The sequence below is a fragment of the Hippoglossus hippoglossus genome, chromosome 21 (assembly GCF_009819705.1).
Source record: "Hippoglossus hippoglossus isolate fHipHip1 chromosome 21, fHipHip1.pri, whole genome shotgun sequence".
Taxonomy (NCBI): Eukaryota; Metazoa; Chordata; class Actinopteri; order Pleuronectiformes; family Pleuronectidae; genus Hippoglossus; species Hippoglossus hippoglossus.
This window is the reverse complement of record NC_047171.1, coordinates 21,470,400-21,498,119: the sequence shown is the minus strand read 5'-3', so window position 1 is coordinate 21,498,119 and position 27,720 is coordinate 21,470,400. Positions and strand designations below refer to the sequence as shown.

At 41.5% G+C, this 27,720-nt stretch overlaps 1 protein-coding gene across 1 annotated transcript in view; it reads right to left on the bottom strand.

The window, feature by feature from the left end:
- tbx15 (T-box transcription factor 15) overlaps nt 1-26,930 on the bottom strand; it is a 37,464-nt gene extending 10,534 nt beyond the window's left edge. The window contains exons 1-6 of the mRNA XM_034574739.1: nt 26,439-26,930; nt 19,876-20,086; nt 16,507-16,608; nt 8,431-8,602; nt 2,154-2,321; nt 1,645-1,709 (exon numbers count right to left, since the gene is read on the bottom strand). Coding sequence (XP_034430630.1) covers nt 1,645-1,709; nt 2,154-2,321; nt 8,431-8,602; nt 16,507-16,608; nt 19,876-20,086; nt 26,439-26,625 — 905 coding nt within the window. The 5' untranslated portion in view covers nt 26,626-26,930. The remainder of the gene's footprint in view (nt 1-1,644; nt 1,710-2,153; nt 2,322-8,430; nt 8,603-16,506; nt 16,609-19,875; nt 20,087-26,438) is intronic.
- Nucleotides 26,931-27,720: the final 790 nt, after the last annotated feature.

The window sequence follows — 27,720 nt, the reverse complement described above, 5'->3', positions numbered from 1 at the left end:
GCTCGTAGGCATGGATTTGGTGATTTGCAGGTTTAAAAGATGTCTAGACGTCTCGGTTAAAAAAGCCTAAATTACATTCAAACCATTGTTCCAGCAGCATTTTTACGACTACAGTATATTTCAGTCTGAAACACGTCCTAAGTATGTGTTGAAAAAAAATTCAATAGTTTTATGTTCCTGTGTAGAAAAAAAGGGTCTGTAAAATATTCAGCCCACCTCTAAGAGAAGAGGGGTCATGGAGATGCAACACAAACGTATTGATATCCACAATATCCTAAAATCTGATCCAGGAACTCATCATTGCCTCCACCAAGGAGCATTACACAAACACTACTGGACAGATCATAGGATACGGAATGGGCCGGAGAGAACCAGTTCAATTTGGGTGCAGATGTGGATCAAACATTGAAATTGTGACCTGGGGCATTTTTGATATTTTCGTTAATTTCTCATAAATAATAATAATTAATGGATCTTGAAGAGAAAAAAAGGAGAAATATTTAGAGGACCGATATCTACCAGCAATTTGGTGCCGCGTGATTGAATGCAAGGGAACTGTTCGGCCTTGGTGGACGTATCCGCTCTACTGGGACGTAGACACAGAAAATGCACGGATTCTAATCTTCAACCGTGAAACCTCAAATTCAACAGGACTTTTGTGGCAAGAAACAGTTTATAGTTCAGATTAAAGGTGGATATTTCAGATGGCTGCGGCGTAGCAGTGGTGAGAAGCTACATGAAATGCTGGAGCTGAGCTGTGCATTGTCAAAACTGTAACTACAAGTTGGTAAATGGATTCCATTCATACAGCACTTGTTCTTGAACACGTTAACATGTGGACTGGAGCCGAGGGTCAAACCACCGACCTTCTGATAAGTGGGTGACCATCTCCACCTCCTAATCCACAGCTGTCCCCTGATTCTAAAACTATTAATAAAATATCATATGCAGGACTCATGACCTTCACTCCTTTAAATCTACTGCACATATCACCTGCACCCGTCGAACGACTTGTGGTGACAGGGACTTCAGTCTGTGTGTTTATGCACTTTACCACATTCATCCTTTTACTGTGTATATGTGAGTGTTTGTTTAATGTGTTTACATTTGTTTGGTTTCTAATTGCTTTCCAACTTAACGTTATTTTCTGACTTACTTTCTAAAATCAAATAATCAATAGAAGGTCAGCAGCAGCTACACAGAGACCACGGGATGATAGCGTCTGTGACAGATCTGCTTTTACTCCTTCTCCGACATATCTTTAATGAAAATAAAGACTGGTTTGGAGTGAAGCGACATCAAGGATGTCGAGCCCTCATCACGTTGAATCATACCACACACACAATTTCTTTGAGAATTGTAATTAAAGGGCATTTTATCAGATGAATGAGACAATAACAGAAACAAAGAGAGAGAGCGCTACATCCACCAATCACTCTCTGTCCTGCAGATCCCACTCCTTCTTGGCAGCAGACGAAGCAGCTGTTTTTATATAGAACAGCATATGGTGCTAAGTGCTAACTTCAGAGGATCATTTCCATATGAAAAGTCACACAGAAAAAAAAAAAAGATACGACTTTTGCTGGCAGCGTGGAAAAGACTGTAATAAGGACGAATTGTGTGACAGATGCTGTCATATTGTACCTGTTTCTGCCGGAGTCCCGAAATCCTTTGGCGAACGGGTTGCGATCGATCTTTAGTCTGGTGATCTGCAGACAAGAAGAACGTGACAAGGAGATTGTTTTGATTACTGTATTGTATTGTGTAATATTTGTAATTGGTTCCATCATACAAATGGTTGGTTCCAGAAATGAAAGTAAAAATAAAATAAGTTTTTGAGTTCAATAATCCCTCCCCACTGTAGTTAAAAGAAGAGTTTAACTGACCCGAGCTCAATTTATTTAACTTTAGCTTGTCAAGTTATTTCTGAATTGCATCATATTTACACAGAAAACTGGTGATTGGTAAAACTAACTATTCCTGAAATTCAATCTCAATTTCTGTGCAGGAAAAGTTGTGTGATTTTAAAACAAAATGCAGATTTTGAAGGATTACTTTTCTTTAATTTTGGCATTTGCAGGATGGTTCAAAATTGTGTAGCAAATAATGAATGATTCATTTTCTTGTTGGTAAATAAAAGCAGAGGTGCAGACCTGTTGGTTCTGGTAGGCAGTGACGGTGGTGAAGACGGTCTCGGGGAAGCTGAAGGTCTTCACTCCCTCGCCGCTCGGCACAGGCTTGTTTGGAGAGAGTTCGCTGCTGAAGTCCTTCCTGATGACGTGAACACGAGGCTGATACTTGTGCATGGAGTGGAGGATGATCTGAAAGGATGAAAAGGGAAAAAAAGGTGAAGTGCAGCCATTGTCAATATTAATAGAACTGATGGTGTCTGAGAAGGCTCAGCTCAATCATGTGGGTAGCCCCAGAGAAAAGTCTTTGAAGTTTGAAGGGAAAGAAAGAATAAAAAAAACTAGTCCAGAAATTATTATCTCCCTGTTTGAATCTATGAGCGAGTCGAAGCTGTGTCTTTTTGAGGACATTTGGGAAAAGAACAAAAATTATGTTGAACATCTTCCAACTTGAGAATATTTGATCAGTCGCCTGTTTTGCCTGAAGTCAGTAGAGCCTGACCGATATAGATTTTTAGGAGCTGATGCCAATATTAGGGAGTAAGAAAGTTCTGGTAACGATATATTGGTGATGATTCCTAAGATGTCGTAATCAAACCCTTGATATTTTTCAGTTTAACCATAAACTTTTTTGTAAGTAACTATAAATTAAAGAAAATATAACCAAATATATAAAAATTGATTCAAGAAAATAAAAAAATATTTGGGGGGTTAAAATGTATGTGTCATTTCTGTATTGTTTATTTGGTAAAATAAAAAAATTTATATCGACAAATATAAAAACAGACACTGATATGTCTGTGAAACACTCATAATGGCCAATTCTTATTATTTGGGTCTCGTAGTAAGATGTACAGCCATAAGAAATAACTGAATAGAAATAAAGAAAGAGAAAACATGGAAAGTGCAGATTCTAATATGAAAAGATCTTGGCTTGTAGTTCACACCTAAAGTAAAGTGTCTCTGCAAGCATGTGCGCTATGAGCTCGTGAACTTTGCAGTTCAAGGCAAAACACAAAACTCTAACTCTCTGCCTTTGATTTTCTCTGAGTGCAAACACACAGAACATGCACTTCCTTCATAACATCAATTAGCTCCACAGATTCCCCATCAGAGCGACTCGACACTGAGTTCACACTGAGATGACGCTCGGTGGAGGGCCGAGGATTATTTCACAGAGGAGCCGAGGCGTCAGACGGTGTCGGCCCCAGCCTCGCCTCGGGGCCTCGGGGCCTCCGTCTGCTCTTGATTAATCCGAGAGTGAGAAAACCTCCCCAGAGCCGAACAACCCCCGAGCTGCGCTCTCTTCTACAACAGAGGGGGTCATTTCAAACCAGGCCCGTTAGGGGGGGAAACAGCTCGGAGTATCAGAAACACTACATGTAACGTTCCAGACCTCGAATCACACACTCAGGCTAACGCACGCGACATCAAACGCACATGCACATTAGGAGTGGGGCTGCGGAGTCGTAACACACAGATGCACGCTCTGATCTGCAGAACTTTGTGTTCATTAGAGCTGCGCTGAGTTCGTTTCTTTAGTGTTTTGGCACATTCTGCTCAGATCACATGTCAATCAAAGCATGTGGGTGGAGCTGTGTCTTTTTCCTCGAGTAAAAAAGTGCAAAATCGCGTCCCCCATAAGAAACAAGTGTCTCCTGGCTGCGTTTTCCTGCAGCTGTTCTCTCAATAAGCATTAAATGACTGCAAATCCAGCCAAACTGTTTATATGTATTCGTCTCTTTATGTTCTTTTGACCATGATGATTCATTCTGCAAGTGAAGGTAAACACATTTTTAGAGGATACAGATTTTCTGTCTGTTTATGGCGATTGGTGCTCAAGCAAAACCCCATCGCCTGCTCTCATGAAGCGAGTACAGGCTGAATCGCAGTCATGTTTTAGCAATAAAGATTTCACATTTGATACACGCTGCCTCAGATGCCTTACGGCCCAGAGGAGTCATGCTTTTAGTCCCAGGCCAGCCCGAGGTGAGGTGAAGTCAAATCTGATCGCACATCAACGCGCTGAACTCACAACATCAACCCAGAGAGCGGCCAGAGGACCTCGGCCGACAGTTGTCCGCGTTCAAATGCAATTACGCTAAATAAGCGATGTTTTCTTTTTCCCGGTCGGTAATGACGTTGTTTTAATCCCCCTTTGAAAGTCATCTGGACGTTCACACCGGAGAGACACCGACACATCCTGCAGATGGCGTGTGTATCTCCCAAGGAAATCAGCTCACGTCAAATTTAGCTGATTTCCAGTTTTCAAACATAGATAAAAAACACTTTATAGTCCATGAACGATGAGGAATCAAAGAGAGTCATCACAGCCTGTGGTTAAACTCATCGTGTCCCCTGTGAAATTACTCATTACAAACTGGAACGATGCGGACTCTCACTTGGACGCTCCCCAGCAGCGACAGAGCTTGAGCGGAGCCACAATAACACTGCTGTCATGTGAAAAACCTCTGAAAACAAGTGCTCAAAGCAGCCTGTGTTGTATCCACCACGTTTTGAGCGATCTTGAGCAACAGCAGTGACACATTACAATGCTATCAATCATGAACAACAAAGCAAAATCGAAGCAATGAAAAAAACAGCCTCTATTGGCCAGTCCAGGCTGCTTCAGCGTTTTATTAGATTTTCCCATAGAGCAGCGGGGAGAGACAGGAAAGAGACGACAGGCCAGAGTGACAGCATGAGGCCGACGTGAACCCAAGAGGACGGCGATGAACCGACCCAGCCGGGCGCAGGGTGTCCCAAGGACAAATGCGCACTGTTAGCTTACAGTGTGATCTCCTCTATTTATACAGATGACACCAGAACGCTGAGCTGTGAACTTTGGTCATGTTGTTATGATCCAATCCCTGAAAGCAAAACTCTGGTTTTATGGACGGTTGGTGGAGCAACTTTGATTTTTGTTGATGCATGAGAAAGAACACATGCTGCAATATTACATACTATATATTATGATACTTTATATCTTCTAGTATGACCTAATATGTTTTATACTTCAAACTCTTCTCCACTACCGAGGGAATATTCTCATTTTACTTCACTGATCGCTGTAGTCAAAGTAGTTAATGTTTACTGGAAGCAAATAATATATATTATATAAACATTGGACCACAGTCAGTGAAGTAACTGCCTTTGAGTTCAGTTTTATTATACTTATACTTTGAGTATATTATACAGTGAACTCTTCTACACTGCAGAGGGGAAATGTTCATTTGACTTCACTTTGTAATTCACTTCTACTTGACCCCTATAGTCAAAGTAGTTATATATTTAACTTACATATGATCTGATCATGAAAAACACAAGATATAAAGTATTTAAAATTAGCTTCACCCCGACCAGTTGCTATAATGACACTTACAAAGTGATTAAGAATGTGGTATTAATAATAGTCCGCTGGGATTGGATCCAGACCCCACTCGACCCTCAATGGTTAATACCTTAACTTTTTGTAATAATTGTTTATTTCTCTACGATGATATTTATACACAGTTGTAATGTCATTTTTATTTTGATCTTCTAGTGCTCGCCACAGTAGAAATAGGCCATGGTGCTTTATTGGTTTGTATTTTCTATGATTGGAAACCCTGCAGTACTTAGTGTTTTTCTTTTAAATCAGCAAATTAAATCATACGATCAATCATAATCAAAATCATGTTTTATGAGGTGATTATATGATAATTTTGTATGTTAAGTCAATTGATTTTTTAAAAAGCTTGTAGCGAATTCCCCACATAATATGGAAATACTCAAGAACTGTAGAATACAGATAAATACAAATTCATGCAGCTGCCATGTTTATTTTCGTGTTTTTTGTTTTGTTTCCTGCAGATGCTTTGATCAGCATATTTTGAACAAGTAAAGATTGTGTCGTTTCTTCTGGAAATTCTTTGGTTCAAATGCAGTTAAACCTGCAGATCTCATCATCACTAACTAGTAGAGGCACATTGTATCAGTCTGGAGGAGGATGTGCTGTCTGAGACGCAATAAATATTGTTTTTCACGTAAGAATCTGCTTCTGTTGTGCACTGGGACGCCTGATGATTCACGACATGCAGCGCTGTGTCTGTTTCTGATGAGGCAGACGATTCATGACAACTCGAGGCAGGAGGATGAGCGAGAAGTGGAGAGTTTTCCCACACAGGAAGCTCAAAAATTAATTTCCTTTGGCCTCCAACACCCTCCCCCGGGGAAACAAAGAACTAAAACTGAGCAAAAACAGAGGAGAGACGACCTCCCTCTCGCTCAGAGAGAACACAGCATGTGAATCCTCGCCCAGCAACGCCCATATGTTTTTTTCATTTGTCACCACAGAGATGATGTGCAGAGCTGTGACAGCCCCACACAGCTCACTACGACAAACTGGCCGTGGCCATTTTGTCACAGGGCTGTAAACATCTCTCTTCTGGTGCCGTCACTAAACTTTTCTAATCGCTCCGTCACCTGTTTGCACCAGCATTTTATCAGTTTATAAAAGTACTTGGTTTTTAATACAGAGGTGCATTTGCCATTGATTCAATCTTTTAATTTCTACAAAAAGCCTCATGGTAAGATTGCAAGAAGAACGCTCTGAGTTTTAAGCCTTAATTTCACTCAGGGTTTCATGATCTTTAACTGATTCACTTTCCACAAGTATAATGTTAATTTTGTGAGACGGATTTGAGATTAAATGCAACGCCTGCACCTTCCTATCTTGCAGACGTTTACTTGCACGTCTTTTTACATTCAATTCCTACCATCTCTGGTTTTACCTGGCTACACCAAAGCCAACACCAAACTACAAGTTGAAACCAGCGCTTCATGTGGCTCTGTGTTTACGCAGTGACGTCCTGAACCAGTCATGTCATTTGATCACGTCGGTGTGACCGGTGACCGGTGACCGGTGACGCCAGAGGGTTACATTTGAGCTGTGTATTCTCACTGGGGAACGTGTTGTGTTTGAGTTTGGTGATAAAATCGTGGATTTTTGAGATAAAATAAATTTTGCAGTTCTCTTTAAGGCTCCATTAAGTAATCCCTGGTCTCACTGGAACAGAGAAACATGAAGACAAGCTGACAGACATATCTTGGCTTTTTACGCTTGTTGCTTCTTTACACATCTGCCAGACATTAACAAGTATTATTCATTTTATTTCTTTTTTGCACTGACGTGATATCAGCTAACTCCTGACAAAAATAACTTTAAATGTGGATCATGTTTACATCCATTCTTTAACTTAATCAGAGCTTTGCAGCAATGCAGCTGCACAAATGTTTCTCATTGTACAATTTGGTAATTCTATAATGTTCCTTTTAGCATTTTCTCATCTTTCTTGCAGCTTTGAGCTATAAGAGGCCAGTCAGAGTCAATAATCAAAGGAACATGTCCCTTTTCCGTTTATAACTATACAGAGTTATAAAGTCAGGGTCTCACTTGCTGCCTGCTTGCTAATGATACATAAAGAAAAACAGTAAATCAAACAAATTGTGGAGCAACTTGTTGCAATACACTTAAATAATTTCACCTAGGAAACCCACATTTCACATTCAGAGCAGCCGAGTCCAGTAACAGACCGACTTTACCTCCCCACCTCTGATACTGACTGGAAACAAGCTCGGCAGTAAATTAAACCAATTGTGGTCGGACCTAAATTCAAGCTCAGTGCTGTGGCTGCTGGAGCAAACTACAAATCAAATGCAGTCATTAGGTGCCTATAACGAAACCGCTTCATTAGAAAATGCTTGACAGACCCATGAAGGAAATGACCATTACACAGCCTATTAAAACAAGGGCATGAGTTCATATCCCTCCAACACATCTAATACCTTTCCAAATGCTAATTTAGAAAGCTAATAATCAGAATGGACAAATCTTCAACATGTGTGAGTCGTGTATTGCAGAAAATCTATTCTGAACAAGCCTCATAGCTCATGTGAGTCATGAAGCCAAAATGTCCGCAAAGAACCTCCTCAGTTTTCCTTTCTAAGCAAATGCATCGAAAAATCTTCAATCCATGTGTGCATGTTTCTGCAGCACCCTGGGGTGACACAAGGTTTAAAGCACAAAGACCACACTAATGAATCACAGCCTGAGCATTTCAGCCCATAGTCAGCACTATTTTTAAATACTGACATCCTAACTGACATGTGAGATTAACATATTTCCCATGAATATACAGGTCTTTTCTAGGATGCTCTAAATATGTTTCTATCGTCTTGAGTCATTTGCAGATGTTTCGTGACAACATGTAAAACCAATGAGCGACAGAGACGCTGTGAAGATGAAGAGTTGTCTGCTTACGTGTCCCTGGTCGTCCAGTTCGTTGTTGGTGAGCTTGAGCTTGTCGAAGCTGACCACCTGCCTCATCCAGGTGTCTCCTGAGGCCAGGGAGTCTGGGTGGATGTAGACCCGCGGAGGCACCGGGGAGTCGGCGTTTCCTGCCACCATCCACTTCGAGCTGTGGTACACATACCTGCAAGACAAGACGAGGGAGGAACAGCAGGTGTCACAAACATCCAGTCACAGAAGATTTTAGTTTGGGCTATTATTTTCAGACACAGAAAGCGAAGATAAATATTGTGGTCACATTATAAACGGTTATATTATGAAACATACAGGTTTCTTTTTGTACCGATTTTGTTGTCAAATTTGTAATATCTTAAAACAACAAAACTTTTTGTAATGGCTATTTCATTGAGTTTTCAGTTTGTGTAAATTGTTCCTGATAAGATTCAAGTTAAAATGTTTCACCGTAAACCATAGCTGGGATTTTGCTTGATAATTTCATGTTAAACCTTGACTGTTGGAGTCGTTTTAGTTTGAGCTGCAAATATCATATAAACACTGGATGTTCCTTCTTGAACAGTGTGCAGGAAGATCGGGCTCAATTGTTTTCTGCGTGTTGGAGGAGAACTGAGCACAACACTATTCTGAAACTACAATTTCCGTTTTCCTCTGTTTTCATGCATCACACATCACGTTGTTGTTCTGAAGAAGTTAAATCAAATCTCCAGGATTTATAATCGTTAATCCCTTAATTGAAATCTCTGAGGTTACTTCAGGGTTGAACGCCTCTGCTTCTTTCACTACGCTGGAAAACAAACTCCAAACACTGGAAACATGTTGCCACGGCGCCGACTTTTAAACCTCATCTGTTGTTTCTTCATTGTGCTTGAAATTTCTAACAACGGCGACATAAAATATTCCATATGCACACACACACTCAGCTGTGCACTTTCAATTTAGCTAAGCCATAATATTTGATGATGTTGTGTGTGAGTTTGGGTACTATGGGGCGTCCCACCCATTAAACAGCAGGGAGAGAGAAGAAAGAGAAAAGGAAGTAAGAAAGAAAGAGAGAAAGAAAGAAAGAAAAAGAAAGAAAACGACTTTTACCCTCCTTTGTAAAAAGTCCAGAAACCACCAGTCGCTGTAGTATGCACCATTTAAAAAACAAACGACAAAAGGAAAAGGCTGGGGGCAGGGAGCGAATGAAAAGGAAAAGAAGAAAAGACAGAAATGCACAGACAGAGACGGTGAAGTCAGATGAAGAAAATCAGCAAGAAAGATGAAGAGAGAGACAGTCGAAGGACAGAGGGATAAAAGAGGGGAAGAATGGGAGGAGAGAGAGGAGCACAGAAGGGGAGAGAGAGGTAGTGAGTGAGAGGGGGAGAGAGAGAGAGAGTGTGAAGCACAGCTGTTTGCCTTTAGTTCTGGCCATGCGCTCAGTCCAAAGTGTTTTATCTGCAGCGTCTCTGCCAAAGTCATCACTCACTGCTGAAACATGGACAAAACTCTCATTTGGTCCTTTTGTTATTGCCACAAAGGGCTGCACCACCCCATTACACACACACACACACACACACACACACACGCACACACGCGCATGCACGCACGCACACATAAAATTTAAGTACATTCCAATACACACAAAAATACATACTCAGCCTCTTTCTGCCGCAGTGAACACAAATACATGCACACATTTAAAATGCATCGGGGGGCGTTTCGCGGGATGTTGGCAAACACACCCGCTGGCGGCCATGTTGGAGGTCAGGTCAGCTCTGAACGGATGTTTTCAACATTACATTCATGCACAAATCTACATTATTACAGACTCTTCGGATTAACAGGGAGGATTTAGTGCAAATGTTAAATTTAGGGAGCTCAGCTGGGGCTGTAATTCTTCAGGCTGGTGCCTCTATGTGTCTGCATGTGTCTCACACATCTCGAGGATCGTTCGTCTTATCAGCTGCACACTTGGTATGTTTATTGTAAAGGGCTGCATGAAGTGCAGTGTTGAAGAGGCGAAGCAGCAGCGGCTGAGACTCATCGAGTGACGTTGTCGATCACAACAACAGCAACGAAGACAGACTCTCTATTGGTTTCATGCATTGTAACAGTCTCATTATTGCTCCACACAGATCTGATGATTCAGGTCGATTGCACCATGTACGCCATGATTTATTCACCAAGTCCCTTTCTGTTGCATTGTGTTTTGCATGAATGTTTTTGCAGTAGTTCCAACTGGCCCCACCAAAATCCAAGGATTAGACACGTAATCATGTCCACAATTTCCACTCATTAGCTCAGTTTGACTTTACTTTGGCTCAGTGTAGAGTCTGACCTGATACTTGGTCCAGTGACGGATCGAAAGAAAACACCAAACCAAATTTACTAAATTACATTTTAGGAGACATGTCGTACAGGACTCCTACGCTCATGACATTTTAGGTTGAAACAGAGAACTTGTTAGCAAACAGCTTGTGAATACATATCCAGCAGTAACCTGATAACTTTTTTAACCTGATAACGTTGTGTCTGCTTCATGCTGATCAGATTGTGCCAAGTGTTTTTTAGAGCTTCTATAAAGAGCTGCCTACTTCAGCCGAAAATGGGACGTGAGATTCAACTCATTAATCAACTCATTAGTTATGAGCCAGACAGGAAAATATCAGGAATGAAGCTCCTCAAAACGTGTTTCTTAATGACATATAGGCAACTTCTATCATTCAATTCTCCATTCGGACAACGACACATTCCTCAAATAAACATTTCAATGAGTAAAAACAAACATCACTTCACGTTTCAGTAATCCGAAGCACACACCTCCACACACACCAGACGTATACAGTCACAAAGGGTGCCGGGCATTTCTGTAATTTCCTGTTTGGAGCCCTGTTTGGGGTTACGCTCGGCATAGCAGGGAAAGTGTTAAGGAACGAGGAAACTTTAGCCCCAAACAGGACTGGAAATCTGATTAGTCCGCCCGCTTTCATCTTCCATAAATCTGCCATCTGGCACCGGCACGATCAATAAAGACTGGACTTTATGTGACACCCTTACTGGACGGACGGGGGAGGGAGGAGGTGGGTGTGTGGTTGGGGGTGAGGGTGTAGGGTGGGGAGGGGGGGGGGGGGGGGTTTCCCTTCCCAGCCGACACCAAAATGTACAGCTGACAAAACTGAACGGCAGCGCACACCCCGGATTCTCCGTCTTTCTCTCACAAACGCACAATTACGCCCATTAGCGGGATGAACACACAATTGACATGTAAAAACCCTCATTAACACACCACAAACAGAAAACAGCCCATCAGCGAGTGTGTGTGTCTATGTGTGTCGGTGTGTGTGCTGAGCTCATCACACACACACTCCAACACAGGCAGGCATGCACATAAAAACACACATTTACACACTTGCCAAACCTAGCCTGTATATTAGGTTACTGTACTGAGAGAATATTGCTATTGAATTCCCATTCAGGGTTGACTGAATGTGTGTGTGTGTGTGTGTGTGTGTGTGTGTGTGTGTGTGTGTGTGTGTGTGTGTGTGTGTGTGTGTGTGTGTGTGTGTGTGTGTTCTGTTTGTAAGAGAGTCGGCTTGCGTGAACACGTGTCCATGATGGAATTCTCATACTTATGAAGACCAAATGTCCTCACAGAGACAGATAAACGATGACATTTTGCCAATTCTCACACTGAGTCTGTTTCACACTCACATACGTGTTTATTAGATAAACGTTAGAATGAGTGATAGGATCAAGTTGTTTTAGGGTGTCGGGGTAGGAAGGCGACAAAAGTTCCTGTAGGTGTGTTTCTGTGTCTTTGAATGTGTTTCTAATTTTAATGGGTACCTATGTGTGTGTGTGTGTGCTCATATTTTTCTATACATTCAAAGACCAGATGTCCTCACAAATATAGTTAAATGAGAAAAATGTTTTTTGGACTGTCCTCAAAAATATAACAAGGCCCCTGGCTATTCCCTGTTAGGGTTATTAATTCTGTCTCCAGGTGTCTTCTATTTATATACTTATGAGGACCAGATTGGATAAAATGAGAGATTAGAGTTGAGATTAGGTAACGTTGTTTAAAATAACATTTAGGCTAAAGGGTTACGATTAGGTCAGGAGTAGTTGTAATGACTGTGTGCAAAGACTGTCCTCATGGGTATAGTAACAAAGACGCCTCTGTGTTTTTGTGTGTTTTATCCTGCTTAAGAGCCACCAAATGTCCTCACTAAAATACATCATCAGTAATATTTTGCCAGATTTTAAATTTAAGATAAAAATTGAGGATTATCATCGGGATCAATTGGCTGTCCCCAGAAATAGCAACGTAGAGGCCTGTGGGTATTTTTATGTGTTTTAAATTTGATTGTGTGTGTTCTTTTGTTTCTATACTTATGAGAACCAGGTGTCAGCACCCAAAATGCAACAATATTTTGCAAATCTTCACATCTTCACCGGGTCAGTTCCAAATTAGATTAAGGTTCTGTTTGTACCAGTGTGTGTGTGTCTGTGTCTGTGTGTGTGTGTGTGTGTGTGTGTGTGTGTGTGTGTGTGTGTGTGTGTGTGTGTGTGTGTGTGTGTGTGTGTGTGTGTGTATGTGTATTTCTATATTACATTGTTTTCGTGAAACCAAATGCCCTTGTAAATATAGGAAAATAAAGACTTAAAAAGACCAGTTTAATATTTGGCCTTGTGTTTATTAGTTACAGTTTTAGTTACAGTTCATATTTGAGTTATGTTTTGGTCGAATAAAGTCAGTTAAGGGTTAACAAGAGTTTGTTTTGAATGATTGTCCTCACAAGTATAGTTCCACAGCTGTCTTTGGTGGGTGTTTTATCCCTTTAGAACGTGTTTCTAATTTTGTAAGGGTATTGGGTGTGTGTGTGTGTGTGTGTGTGTGTGTGTGTGTGTGTGTGTGTGTGTGTGTGTGTGTGTGTGTGTGTGTGTGTGTGTGTGTGCGTGTGTGTGTGTGTGTCTACGTGTGCATGTGTGTGTTCTTTTATTTCTATTCTTATCAGGATCAAGTGTATGAGCCAGAAACAAACATGACAACATCAAATGAGAGTAACATTAGATTAAAGATGAGCTTTTGGTTTAGATTAACTTCATTTAACTTTAACAATGTGGGTTAAATATCAGATTTAGTTTTGGGTCGGGTTGAATTCAGTGACTGACCTCACATGTAGAGCAACCTTAATGCTTGTGTATGTACTGGTGTGTGTGTGTCATGTGCTTACTTTTATGTGTTTTTGGAATTACAAGTACCAAATGTCCCCATGAAGATAGATTTAAATGTCTAATCGTTTACTTTGATGCAGTTTTACGGACCTGAGTTTATTGGATAAAGATTAGAGATACACAACAACACATCACCTTGTATGTTTTATCCATTTACAATATGTTTATGTGTGTCTCTGATGCACAGTTGAAAGAATGAGGTAAGGTGTGTTCAGCGTCCTGAGCTAAGAGCAAACCGAGCGACTGTCCACATGAAAGAACTGTAATATATGGAGATTTAATGAGACGTTCCTAAAGAGGGGCAGGAGGCCCAAGTAAAGTGAGTTGATTCCAATAAAGACCGGATTTCCAGAGCCCAAACTCTCCATGACTGTGAGACACACCACGGCAGCCTCCAGCTCAGTTTGCAAAGCCCTGTGGTAAATTCCCCAGCCAGGAAGAAAATCCTATTTAATTTTACAAGATCTTATGGCCTCTAAAACTCCTCCATGATGTCTTGGTTCGCTGTTCGGAGAGCGTGGTGAGGCGGCAGGGCAGAACGTCTGCTGCGCTCTGCTGGAAAACTTTACATTAATGCACAACGATATGAAATGACAGAGGAAGGAAACCCGAACCGAACCCACACACTGCAGAAGTCACTTTGTTTTTATTAATCGCTTGTTTTTATGCAGACTTGTGTCTTCAATTTCTCTCCGCCTAACCTGTTTTTCGTCTGATTTGACAGGAAGGGCTCTCCGACTCCCTGTGAGATGACAGGATTTTGTCTTGCAGATGGAGGGAATATTCGTGTGGCACACTCACGTCTTTAATCAAATACTCACTCTTGCGTAGCAACACAAAATAAAACACTGCAAAGCAGCTCAATGAGCTCTAACCTCGGTACAACATGCTTCTTCTGCTCCAGGTCTATAAACTCTATATTCATCCTGAGGATTTTCAAACATGTGGTGAAGTTTGCATCTCTGCATTTGTGACAACCTGCTGCTCTGAGGAGTTGTTTTCAAACAGACTCTTGCACAGACTGTAGGTTTCCGCTCAACACTGACAGACCCAAACCTGGAAAACCAGCCGATAGTAGCATCATCATCACATCCATCTGACATCAGATGCCTCACCTCAGGGAAGCAGTTCCATCCATTGTTTTAGAGAAGTTAGTGTGATGTTTGTGTTCAATTATTCATTATGGCTGTAAAAAGAATGCCAATAAATTATTCTGGTCACACCCACATACACTGTCCTGGTGCTTTATATACATGCACTACATACATATCAATCCACAGGTGAAAATAGTCCCTAACAAATCCATTTTATTTTGGTTTGATTAACGTCTGCTATAACCTACAGTGCCCAGCTCTTCTTGGGAAATTACAGTAAGTAATGTGGATTTTATTCAGACCAACACATTATTGTTTTTTGTGTGTTTTCATTTTGCAGGATCAAAGAATATCACCAGCCTGTTTCACCATCTCATTTGATCTGAATGTTGTTTCTGAGGTCATTTAGTCTAAATCGCGTAAAACCAAAAATTAAACCATCCATTCCAGTTCAGAAATCCATCTACTGGCAGCTTTGATACAAAAAAAAAACAGCAACAGCTTGTAGAAGCCTTAGCTGGTCAAACTGTTGTGAATGAAATGAGGCAGACTCTGGGTTATTTGCCAAATTATCACTTCATAACACAAAGTAACAGCCTGTATCTGCATCAAATACACAGGAAAACCTCATGATTTCACCATCTGCATCTTATACTTCCTCATTTCTGCCATAATACCTGAAGAATGATGATACTGAGCCATGAAAGTAACCAAATAAAACTACTACACTCACCCGCTACAACAGCAGCTCCAAAGCCTTTTTAGTATCACAAATTTTCTTTCCATCTCAACCTGTTTTTTTTTGTCATATCCGTCATTAGACCTGAACGCTGAGAGTTATCCTATTTGCAGGCAGCCTCTGGCTCTGCGGCTCGGCCTGTGGGATGATGAATACATTTCAATCTTCTCTCTCTGGCTCCAACTTCAGGCACTGGGAGCGTTGGCCGGGGATATCAGTCTTATTGCATATCCAGAGAGATCCATCATACACAAGCTCTCCTCCAGCACATGCACACTTTAATCACTTTCGCTTTACGTCACGGATGCAAATGATGGGAATAACTACTTTCAATGGATTGCGAGAGAAAAACACTGCAGCCCCGTAGCAGTTGTATGAGAAATCAGAGCAATGAAAAGAAAAGCTGGGACATCTTTGCTCGGTCCAAATCCTTGTTATGTACGGGTCTGACATGAGAAATGGCGTAAAGATGAGAACAATCCAACTGGGTCAAAATGTTGGTCTGACATTTTGAAAATTTGGCCAGGAAAATAGAGTTTAAACCTTGCTCATGCAGATATGACCGTGCTTGTGCTTATTGTGCACAGCTGTGTATTTATTAAAAGGACTTCTGAAGCTGGATGCAGCTATTTTCAGAGCGAAGCTGTCATTTCAGGCTGGTGTGCAGCATCTGTACATTTGACTTTTTTCGTGCCAAAGAAAAAAAAAAACACAATTACTCAGCGTTTTCACCGCAGCTTAATTGTTGTCGTGGCTGAGAAGCATCTGAAACAGCTTTCAGACCATCACAGGACATTAAATTCCCCAGTGAAACCAAAAGGAACGAAATCATTTTGGTTTTTAACAGCAGTTTGGTAAAGAAACAGTGGGACACATGTTTGTATTTGGGAGGCGAGTAAATGGAAAGAACCATCTATAAAGAATGCCTAGACAATTTGATTTAATATCTGATGTCTGATATGTTGCAAGCCACAGTCATTCATCTCCAGTCATGTTATTTGTGTGTGAGGAAGATACCTGTATCTCTTGTTGTCCACAGGCACAATGTCCATGGCGATGTAATACTGCTGATGAGGGTCCAGTCCTGCGATCTTTACCCTCATGGCAGGAAACATCCTCCTGATGAGGACAAAACAAAACACGATGAAGTAAGGATGAAGTCTCTGCCCCTTTCCTTCTAAAGAGACGACAATGTTAAAAATACCTCTGAAAATAACAAGTGTCCCAAAACGCACCACTACCACTGAAACCAGACGGATGAAGTCAGTCAGCTGCCGACACCGTGTCAGTGTCAGCAGCTGCTGATCGACCAGCAACAACACATGCAAACTGTGTTTCAGAGACGCAGACAAGTCCATTTCCATAAAAGTTGTGATTTCACGTGGGTTTTCTGCAGCCACAGGAACCTGAGGTGAGCTTCAGCTGAAACTGGGATTATTATAATTAACTACGAAAACAAAACATTTATCAAATGTCCACATCCTACGTGTATTTTTTTTGTCGGCTGTGACTCAGGAGGCAGAACGGGTCATCCACAAAACAGAAGGTTGTTGGTTGAATCCCCAGTTCCTTCATTCCGTGTGCCACAGTGTCCTTGGGCAAGATGCTGAACCCTAAATTGCACCATTTACATATTGAAATGTGTTCAAATTTAAACTAAAGGATTGTTTGTGCAATTTAAAGCACTTCCAACTGTCTTTTTTTATATCAGATGACTCTAAATGAAACAGGACATAACAAACATGACGCAGCATAAAGTGTCTTTATCATTTTTTTATATCTCTGAGTGCTCCTGATTTTCATAATGATGTAATCCAGCATGAAAACACACAGCCTGTTACATCATCATGAAACTGAAAATGACAAAACTATCTGTGTCTCCTTCACTGAATCCACTGGACAGGTTCTCTGCTCAAACCAGTGAGATTGTGGTTTTAACACGTTAGTTACATTCACACAGAAAACTGACAAGTATATTTTATATGATTCAGATAAAAATACTTTGAGAATATGCTGAAAATAGTTTTAAAACATTGTAGAAAATGTTGCCTCTCTGTTAGTTTTTTTTATTTTTAGGTACATTTCTATTTTTTTGCATGTCCTGATTTACTCCTCTAACGGATGACTTGCATCCAAAAAGGTCAGTTTGCAATTTTGAAACTGGAGCTTTGGTCCATAACAGTTTAGTGTTTTGAGGACGTGGGCTCTTCAAATTATCAGTATTTTTTAATCTATAAAATAAATCCTGTTTATCTCAAAAGCGTCATGACCCTGAATCCAAGTCTCCTTCAATTGAAATCCATCATCATTTGTAAATCCAAAAAAACAAGGCATCGTTCCAGTCTCTTTTCATTTTTAACAATTTCCATTTTCCATAAAGTGAATATTTGTTCCATGCCACTGTGACCTCTGACCTTGGCAGGAATTGATTATAACTCTGCTGTTGTGTTCAAGTCCAAATCGTAAAATGCTTTTATATAAATCAGCAGAACTTGATATTTATGGATAAGATATTTTCAGAAACCAGCCCCAAACGTTTTTTAAGCTTCAGACCAACGTTTGAGGCTCAAACCTCATGAAAACCAACAAACTGAAAAGAAAAAAGGAATAAAGACACGACCATCTATGTTAAATAACGGTGTGTGTGTGTGTATGGAGCGTGAGACATTTCAACTTAATTCCTCGTTTTGCACTTCAAAAGCTGCATTTTTCCCTTTTGATTTGGAGCTCGTAAATCCGGGCCGGCCTAATGAGAACAGAGGGCTGTTTTCTTGCTTCCCTCCTCGTCTGGATTTATGAGCTTATTATGAACGGGCCGTGAATTGCACACGGAGACGTGCGCGTCCGCGTCCTCCTACACTTTGCTTCAGCGCAAACTCACTGTTTATGAGCTGATCGACCAATTTAAAACTAATTCTTTATTTTGTTTTAAACACATATATGGAGAAGAGGGAGAAAGGTTGATTCAGCCTGAAGTCAGATATTAAAAACAGGTTTTGGTTTTATTTGGAAGAAAGAGAAAAAAAAAGTCTGGTTTTAAAATTTCTACATCAGAAAATAATATTAGGTTTAAAACGCTGGATAAAGCATCTACCACTGGTATTTTAATAAATATCCTATATCCACTAATAAGCTCAATTAATTTAAAATTATAATGGATTTTTTTCATCCACTTAAACAATCATTCCTTCAAGTACCAGATTATACAATCACACTCAATTACAAAGTTCTTAATAATATATATTTGCTGCTAAACTAGATCAAATAGTTTAGGCTACAATCAATCCTCTATATAGACTGAAAGACTTTGGCTTTTTTATGAATAAAGGAAATCAATCAAAACAAAAACACAACGCAGATTTATCAAGTACCAAAACTAATGAATTAAAAAGTTATTATATTACTGCTTCACTTTAAAATACGCTCAGTCTTGAAGAGGTTCCAACACCTCACTATAAAAGAGAAACCCTTGATCCATGAAGTATTTACAAACAAACAGCTGATGTTTAAAATGTAAATACTTATATCATCACCCCCCCCGGCTACTTTTATTTAGTTATTTAAACATTAAGCGCTTCAAAGACTCTGAATGATAACAAATATCTTCTTAAAGGAGGATTTGTCCACTGATGTGAACAGGGGGGGGGGGGGATGTTAGTGGATACGCGCGGCGCTCCTCTGGCGCACGGAGCGGAGCAGACTGCGGGGAAAGATCCTTCCTGTGTATCCGCAGGTCAGCTCCCGCGCTCGGCCTGGGTGTTGACTGTTGGCCCGAGAGCGAGGGCGAGAAAACCCGGAACATGTTAGAGGGAGATTAATTAGAATCAGAGCTGCTCATGCTCCGACATCAGGAATAACCTGCAGCGTCATGAAGGCCTGAACACAGCGGAGCGGCCTGCATGTGCAACACGTTAACACCCTCCAGACAGAGCTGTGTGTGTGTGTGTGTGCGTGTGCGTGTGCGTGTGTGTGTGTGTGTGTGTGTGTGTGTGTGTGTGTGTGTGTGTGTGTGTCTAACAGAACCGCTGTGTGTTTCTTTAAATTACGCGTGTGTGTTTGTGGGTCTGTGCGTCTGCGGACTTTTTAAATCTGCAGAATGTCTGATTGACTTCAGTCTGAGCTGTCACAAACTTACCTCATTAGAAATTATTTTAATTATTTGAACTGACAATGCAATGAGGAACACGGTTGGCAGTTTATTTTCGCCAAATAATAAAAAACATTTTTCCTAAATCGCCTTTTACGCACAGCTGGAGTGGTCTGCCTCCACCATAAGGCACCGCAGGGCTGCACGTAAAATCCGCCATCTCCAGCATCTCAGTTTTGCGTGTGTGTGTGTTTGTGTTTGTGTGTGTGTGTGGGTGTGCGTTTGCGTGGGCGTCCTACCTGCCGGCCTTAGTGATGATCATCTCTGTGCCGATGTCATGGAAGCGCTTCCACAGGTCTGCGCACTGCAGCTCCACCTGGATCTCCTCCATGGAGGCCGGGGGCGACGGGTCACTGCAGGGGCCGGGGGCCAGGTCGGCGGGTGAGCCAAATGAGCACGACGTCCTCTCGGCCAGACCCTCTCCGTCCGAGCCGGGACTCGCCTCCGAGTCTGAGGGGGAAATGAGGAAGATGATGAGAATGCGGCACTGAAACAGTCGGATTAATGCGCTTTGGGGTTTTACGCAGGAAACTTGGCGAGGGGAGGAGAGCGCAGCGGTTCTCTCCACTGACTCCAAATCACCTGCCGTCTGCAACTTGGACAGAAGCGGCCGAGTTTGGCTCGTTGGCTCAGCTCGTCATGGAGTTCTGGGTTGATGTCAAAAGCAGAATAAATGTTGCGTAAAGCCGTTTGAAATGCGATGTAGGGAATATTAAATTTTAAATTGGGCCACACAATGAAGGATTCCGATGGGAAACGTTCAGCAAACGAAGTTTCCCCTCAAGAGTTCCTTCCGAAGCGAGTTTAACAGACTGACCAGTCAGAGTCATCAACGCAGTTACAACGTAGAGCAGATTAATAAACCTGAAACACATCCAGACCTACAGGAGAAGTTTCCATCCGGCTAAACCCCCAGACTCCAGCAAGACCCCAGACTTTTTTAATTTGACTAATTCACTGTATTTCAAAGCAGATGCCCAAACTGCCCGATGGAGTGGAGAAAATAACAGGAACCCTTGAAAGTACAACATCCAAAATCCTCTGTGTTTTGAAATGGAGTTAAAATGTTGAGTTTGGATTACCAGAAACGCATCAGAGGAAATTTGCATAATTGTGTCAATCACATACAAATATTTCCCTAATCTCAAGGTATTTAGTCAAATGAAACTGTCAACTATCGGCAATCCACTTCCACTTCCACTTAAAGAGAAATGCAGAATTTCTCAACAAAGAATTATTTAACTTGACTTTAACCTTTAAAAGACACTTAATAAATGTGTGGTGTAATTATAAAACAAGAACCTTTGGGGTTTTGAAGTCCAGCCTGGATGTCAAATCTGTATTCCTCAACACCTCAGAGCAGCAGATAAAGTTCTCATGAAATCACCGTATGCAAACTCTTGTTTTGTCTCAGTAACAGTTTACAGTTGCGTCTTCCACACCACCACCACCACTACCAACACCACCCCCCCCAAAAAAAGGAAAAGAAAATCTAATCATTTATTATTTATTGAGGACCCTGACATGCGGAGGTCGACTTGGCAGACTAAGGGCACCCAAATATGATTATGCAAATGCTGAGCTGCTGAGAGGACTGGACGGCTTCCCAGGCGAAACCGCCGGAGCGCAGGCCGAGCCAACCCCACTGGAAACACAGAGGAGAGATGGAGATAGGAGGAGCAGAGGGAGGAGAGGAGTGGAGGGGCGTAGAGAGGAGAGACACTTTCCATCATCTCCTCGGGAGAGATTTCCAATGTCACTGCAGCCAGAGAGGACTGTCACACAGGATTACTCTCCCACATCTTCTCATCTCAACTGTCCACACACACAGTTATACATTCAGCTGCCTCCTCGCTCTCTATAAAAATACTTATTACTACACACACTTCAGTGTTCTCGTTCAGGGCCAAGAGATTAGATCATGCAAACGAAGATATTTAATATGAGTGGGGAGATCAGGGGTAACTGATCTGTTCTGGACAGTTTGCCAAATATTTCACATACTACACACACAAAGTATATGTACACATATTGTACACCTATTTAGGGGAATTAGTTTCTATATTATTAAAAACATGTGTTGTTTTTATGTTGCAACCAAGACTTCAGAGCGTTGCATAATTTGTATAAATATCTGGCTTATATCTGACCTTATTACAGCAGGTCAGTTGTGTAATGGAGGCTTGATCAAACCAATAGAAAATAATTGCGTCTTTTAAGGCCTTTAAAAATCATTCTCCTCCAACTGATTAAATAATGTCAGTGTGGTTTCAGCTAAAATGTGGTTTTATCGAGAACTAAATCTTGCTTTTCCACAGTGGTCGTAAGAAAATTTGACGCTACATTTAAATGAATGTGATGTTTCTGGCATTGGAACTGAAAACTACAGAAACAGGCTGAAAAGCCACATTGAGCAAATCCTCATATCTACTGGATGTTGGTGTGTGAAACGCAGGTGTTCAGAGGAAACGGCAAAAGCGGCTGACTGTGCCTGGCCGCCCTGTCATCAGGCTGAAGGACCTGTCCTCCCCCACTCACCAGACACACACACACACACACACACACACACACACACACACACACACACACACACACACACACACACGCACACACACAGGTGTTCATGGAGTTCAACACCAAGCGTCATTGCCATAATTCAAACACTTAGAATGAAACTGTTAAATAATATAAAAACTAATAACATAGAACCATATATTAAGTCCAGTACTCACAGCTTTGGGTTTATATCAAGGTCAAATCAATATCAATAATCATAATAATCACTTATGAATATCATGGTTCTGTTTGGGTTTCCAAATGTAAGATTTACTTGTTTTTTTATGCTGAATGAATAAAAACTGGTAAGAAATTAGCTCACAGAAGGACCGCCCTGATATCTCCTGTGGTTCACACACACACACACACACACACACACACACACACACACACACACACACACACACACACACACACACACACACACACACTCACATAGGGGGCCTGTGGTTAAGAGCTTCCAATCAGCTCTCACCAGGACTTCATTAAAATTAGTACATTCGTTGTGGGCAGCTAATTGGTCTGAATTGGTCCCTCACATCAGCTTCATTCAGAGGAGCTGAATATTTCCCTAATACCTGTGATACATATATACATTTGATACAAACATTACAGGAGGGGGAAGTAGCTTAGAATTTGAAATGTTTAATACTTTGGTAAGGAAATAAAATGTGGAACTATTTTAATTTAATTATGATTTATACATTAAAAATTATTTATTTTTACGTAGATAGCTCAGTGAAGTAATGTATTTATTTACGCCCTGGCAGAGCTAGAAATTGGTGCTGCAGATAGATGTTTTATGTGCTACACATGTATATGGGAATAACTATGTCATTATGGGAATCATCTGTACCATTAGTATGACATGCAGTTAATTGTTTTTAGGTAGAAAGGTCTCTAATAAAGAAGATTAAATTCTTAAACCTGGTTTTGTTTCCATCTTTCCAAACATTTTGCACAGACACTGTTCTAACAAAACTTATTAAAAAGAAAATCGTTAAAATGTTTCCAGACAGGTTGGAATTTGAATAAAGTAATTTTCATATGTAATATGCAATATTTTCATTGATGGTGCAGAAATGAAGTAGTATCCCATCTTGGTTTTCCGCGCCTCAGACATTCAATAACACCTTTCAAGCAAATGCAACATGCACCTGAATGTGCATTTTTCCATATTGAAGGTGTGAGGTTAACACATCTGGATATGGCTACTACATTGAAGTACAGTATTTATGTTGAAATTATGTTTATGATGTTGATATACTAAATGAAGTTGCAGCAGATTTCTGAAGAGCATGGTAGCAAACTGCCAACCATGAAATTACTGAGTAACCCAATCCACACGTGAGAGCACCTGTTTCAACACTGATGGACACTTCAATCATACACGCAACCCTTTTATCAGCCACGAAGAAATTACTCATTAGAAAATAGCTGAACGCAATTAGCGGTGTTTGGATCATTTGGTATTAGTGTTGGCTATTATTAGACAGACAGAAATCTGGATAGATTTTAATTAGCAGGGGAAAAACTCGATGTTTATGGCGGATTTGTTCTGTGCGTAATTTGTGCGTAAAAGTTAAAATTGTTACCTTGTAAAGCTCATAGTTTGGGTCAGGCCTTTGATACGTGGCATTAAATTTTAAGTTATACTTGATGTTGTTGAACTTGTTAACTGACGTCTTAAGGGTAACTGTTATGGAGATGTGGTTGTCGTTGTATTTGGGAGGTCTGACAAAACTCCTTTTTTTTCAGCAAACTGTTAAATGTGCGCCTGTGTCAGAGTTTGTGCATTTCTCAGTCACTCGCTTGTCTTTGAGGCTAATAGACGTTCTACACGACCAGACAGCTTCCAGTCTCGCCCAGGGCTGAGTAAAAATAAAATCACTCCGTTAAGGATTCCACTAAACCGCATAATCTGACCACAGAGACTCGCTGTTCTCGGTCACCGCTGCCCGACGCGCCAACGCGGAGGCTTTAGGACCCGAGCAGCGGAACCTGCCAGGAACCAGGCCTGCTAATGAGTCCGACCGTGTGGGGGGCAAGGGCCTGGAACTGGGTTATCCATTCAGGCACACATCCTGAAATTACCCGGAACAAAAAGCAGGGAGAAGACGAACAGAGAAGCGTCTCTTCGTCATAGACATAAAAATAGAAAAATGTCCACATGGTCGTTTAATGATGTCTAAGGTTTCTTTTTTGAAGATTATCTATGACCTTTTAAATGCACATAAACAAGTTGTTTACCACTGTTAACCGTGTAATGGGCGTTTAGTTTCATCGTCCTCGTTTAACACAGATATAATATCAACAGTTACAACACACCTCCCATGAGAATTCCTATGACCAAACGTCTCTCCTAAAACCTTCCATCGTAATGATTTACTTTTCTTTCTCCGTCTTTTTTGATGTTTTGCTTTTCAATCAGTGGCAGCAGTTTCACACCGGAGAGGAGCCGTGCGTAAAGGCGCTGCGCCCCGGAGGTCAGGCTTCAGCCGGCAGCGGGACTCACTGTCGGGCTGTAGCTGCCTGGGCAGCCATTAGACATGGAAAAGCTCCACTTCTGCATGTCTCTATATTTCTACACAGATTTCCTTAACAGTGAATTGCATATTAGAAAGCATGATTTGTTTATCTCAAGCTAAATCAAGTATTTCATAATGAAGAGTGGGCCTCGTTTGGATCCGCAAGCGTCACGAGGTTTTTTCATTTTCACCTAATCTAGATGTTTGTAGAAAGGCGGCTTTAATTTTAATTCATACACAGTTTAGACTGAATGACCTTAAATTCCCATGCAACATTATTTCTTAATTTGGGACTAAAGTAGAATCTCAGCTCTGTAAAGTGTCAGTTTGAAAACGAAGCTCAGAGCGAAGCTTCGAGGTTAAAAGTCAAAAGTTAAAAGTTTATCTCTGACCAGTTCATCTTCAAACACCAAAATCTGAGTTGTTTAGGTTTGAACAGCGAATAGACAGAATACTTCATTACACTTATATTTAATGAGCCTAATACACTAAATGGTCTAATGAATAGGTCTCCTGCTAAAACATTTAACGAGCGTTTGAATTGAAGCAAAAGAGCCACGAAAAACATTTATATAAATGAATTACTCACACAGAAATTGCAGTTATTGCAAAAAAACGGTCTCGCTTTCAAAACTGACGTGTGTGCTATGGTTTCAAGAAACAAACTTTAAAATACAAAATGTAACCGGTTTTTATCTTGATTCCCATAATTAGGATTTTCTTTTGCGGCATTTATATTAATTATTAATATTAATTAAAAAGAAACCTCTTACCTGCATGTTCATTTTTATTTGATCATAAAGCCGAAATATTGTTTTGTGTGATTATTTTTTAACATTGGTGCATGTTCCTGTGTTCAGTGTATAATTCATTTCCCTTGGATGACGGATGATATTTTTCACTACATAATCAAACCAAATACACTTGTTCGCCAAGTGATCGAGAGTTAAACCAACTGATACCTTCTCAATTCTCGGAGCGCTCTCCTGCAGTACCTGGAAACTATTGGAGGTTCTCTGTATGACGCAAAACGAACGCTGCCATTGCGTAATTGCAATTTTGCGCAGGAGCATGCAGCGTTTTGCTGTGGAGGACGATCTAATAAAAACTACCTCCAGTTTGTTTTCTCTCTTTTGCGCATTGGGCCACTGACTTCATGTGAGTGCAACAAGCCGAGGCCTCCATCCAGGCCTGCAGCCACGTTTCTACTGAAAGCAAACAGCGTCCAAACAGAAACGCAACTTTGTGTCCTGGCTCATTATTTTGATTATATTAAGTGTTTTGACATCAGTGTAATCCACCAGTCCAGAGTCAAAACATGGACAGGCCAACCCCTCCGTGACACATCTTATCTCTTTGTCATAAGTTAAGTCCTAAACTGCGCTTTAGGTTGTTTTGATGGTTTGGTTTGTGCGTCTTATTCAGAACAGACCAACGTGACTGACCTTCTCTGCAGGCCTGCACCCACCAGCTCTATAAGATACACCTACAGCAGTAAAACTGATTCGTCTGTGTGCAGCAGAGCGGAATCTCTGATTTAAAGAAGAAAGACTCCACACTGACACAGAGACCGTGGAGCTTTCAGCTACATGTCTTGGGTTGGGCCAGTGAACGTGGAGCCATGTTTTGACTCGGGACTCGTGGTTTTGCTTTGCGCTGCAGTGATCTAACGGAGATCCGGACGTGTGCGCGGTGTGGTGCGTGTCTGCAGCACTGACCCGGGTCCATATCCAGACAGTGCGCCGGGTCCTCTCCGTCCGTGGCGAGGCTCTCCATGGACAACTCCAGCTCCTTCTCCTCCCAGCCCCGGAGCTTCCTCTTCTTGTTGGAGCCGATCAGGGCTTCCACGGAAAAAGCGTGGGCTCTCGAGCTCAGAGCTGCGGCAGATCGCCTCCTCTCACTCATTTCTCTCAAATCCACCCGAAGGGGAGGACGCGGCGAAAAAGCCTCTCCGTCCGTCCAAAACGCAGAGAAGCAGAACTATAAAAAATGCACACGTCAGTGTTTACAGCGCAGCGCAAACTCACCAAGTGTCCAAAGTAAATCCAACTGAGACTAGAAAAGCCGCATCAAACTTCTGACGGCAGACTGTGCCATCCTGGCTGCGCATGAGATCAAGTCCGGGAGGGTTGAAAGGTTCGTTTTAATGCGGTGTGCCGCTTTGAGCGTCTCTCGCTCCTTCCACTCCGCTTCTTTCTTTTCTCTTTCTGTCCCCCTAACTTCTCTCTGATTGATACTCACTTCTGGAGGAGTTTTTTTCTCCAGGCGCAGAGGGCGGCCCTCCAGCTCCCTGTCAAACCCGCGCGTCCAATGAGAAGTGAGAACAGACAGCTCGACAAAGTGTTCCGGCCAATGACAGCTGAGGGAGACGCGCGTCTTAGGAGAGGAACCGTGATCCGGACCGAAGCAGCTTAATGGACAGACTCCATCATGTTGACTATGGAAAAATACTTTTGTTTATTATCCCTTCTCTTCGTTATAACACTAATCAAGCTGCAAACAAAGCATTTAAATAATTAAACTGTGTGTGTTTGAGTGACCTCATTCATCCTGTCCCTCAGCTCACTGATCCACCAGGTCTGGAACCATGAGGCCAACGCGAGGCCCCTCACATCCCACAGTCATTTAGATTCCACCATTACTGGGGCCTGCAGGAACAGTCACATTACAGCTTCATTGTGTGGCTCGACAGCTGAGCTGCAGCGGGACAGGTGGGCTGATCTCAGAGCTGCGCGCTCGGACACACAAAGGAACAGAGCAGATTAGCGGGTGAAATGGTGTCACTGGTTTCTCTGGATCCGCAGATCTGAGGGGGGCAATGAACCGGTTTGATTTAAGGTCAGATTAGAGGCTAACAACTCGGGAGCTGATGTAATGATTTTAGATTTTAAGTTCAGGGTTTCCCCAGAAGGCCCATCGCCTGTTTATTCTAATAGTTTATTAATTATTAGACTCATTTATTTACATATCGCTGCCAAATCCAAATAAACGTGGCTCAAA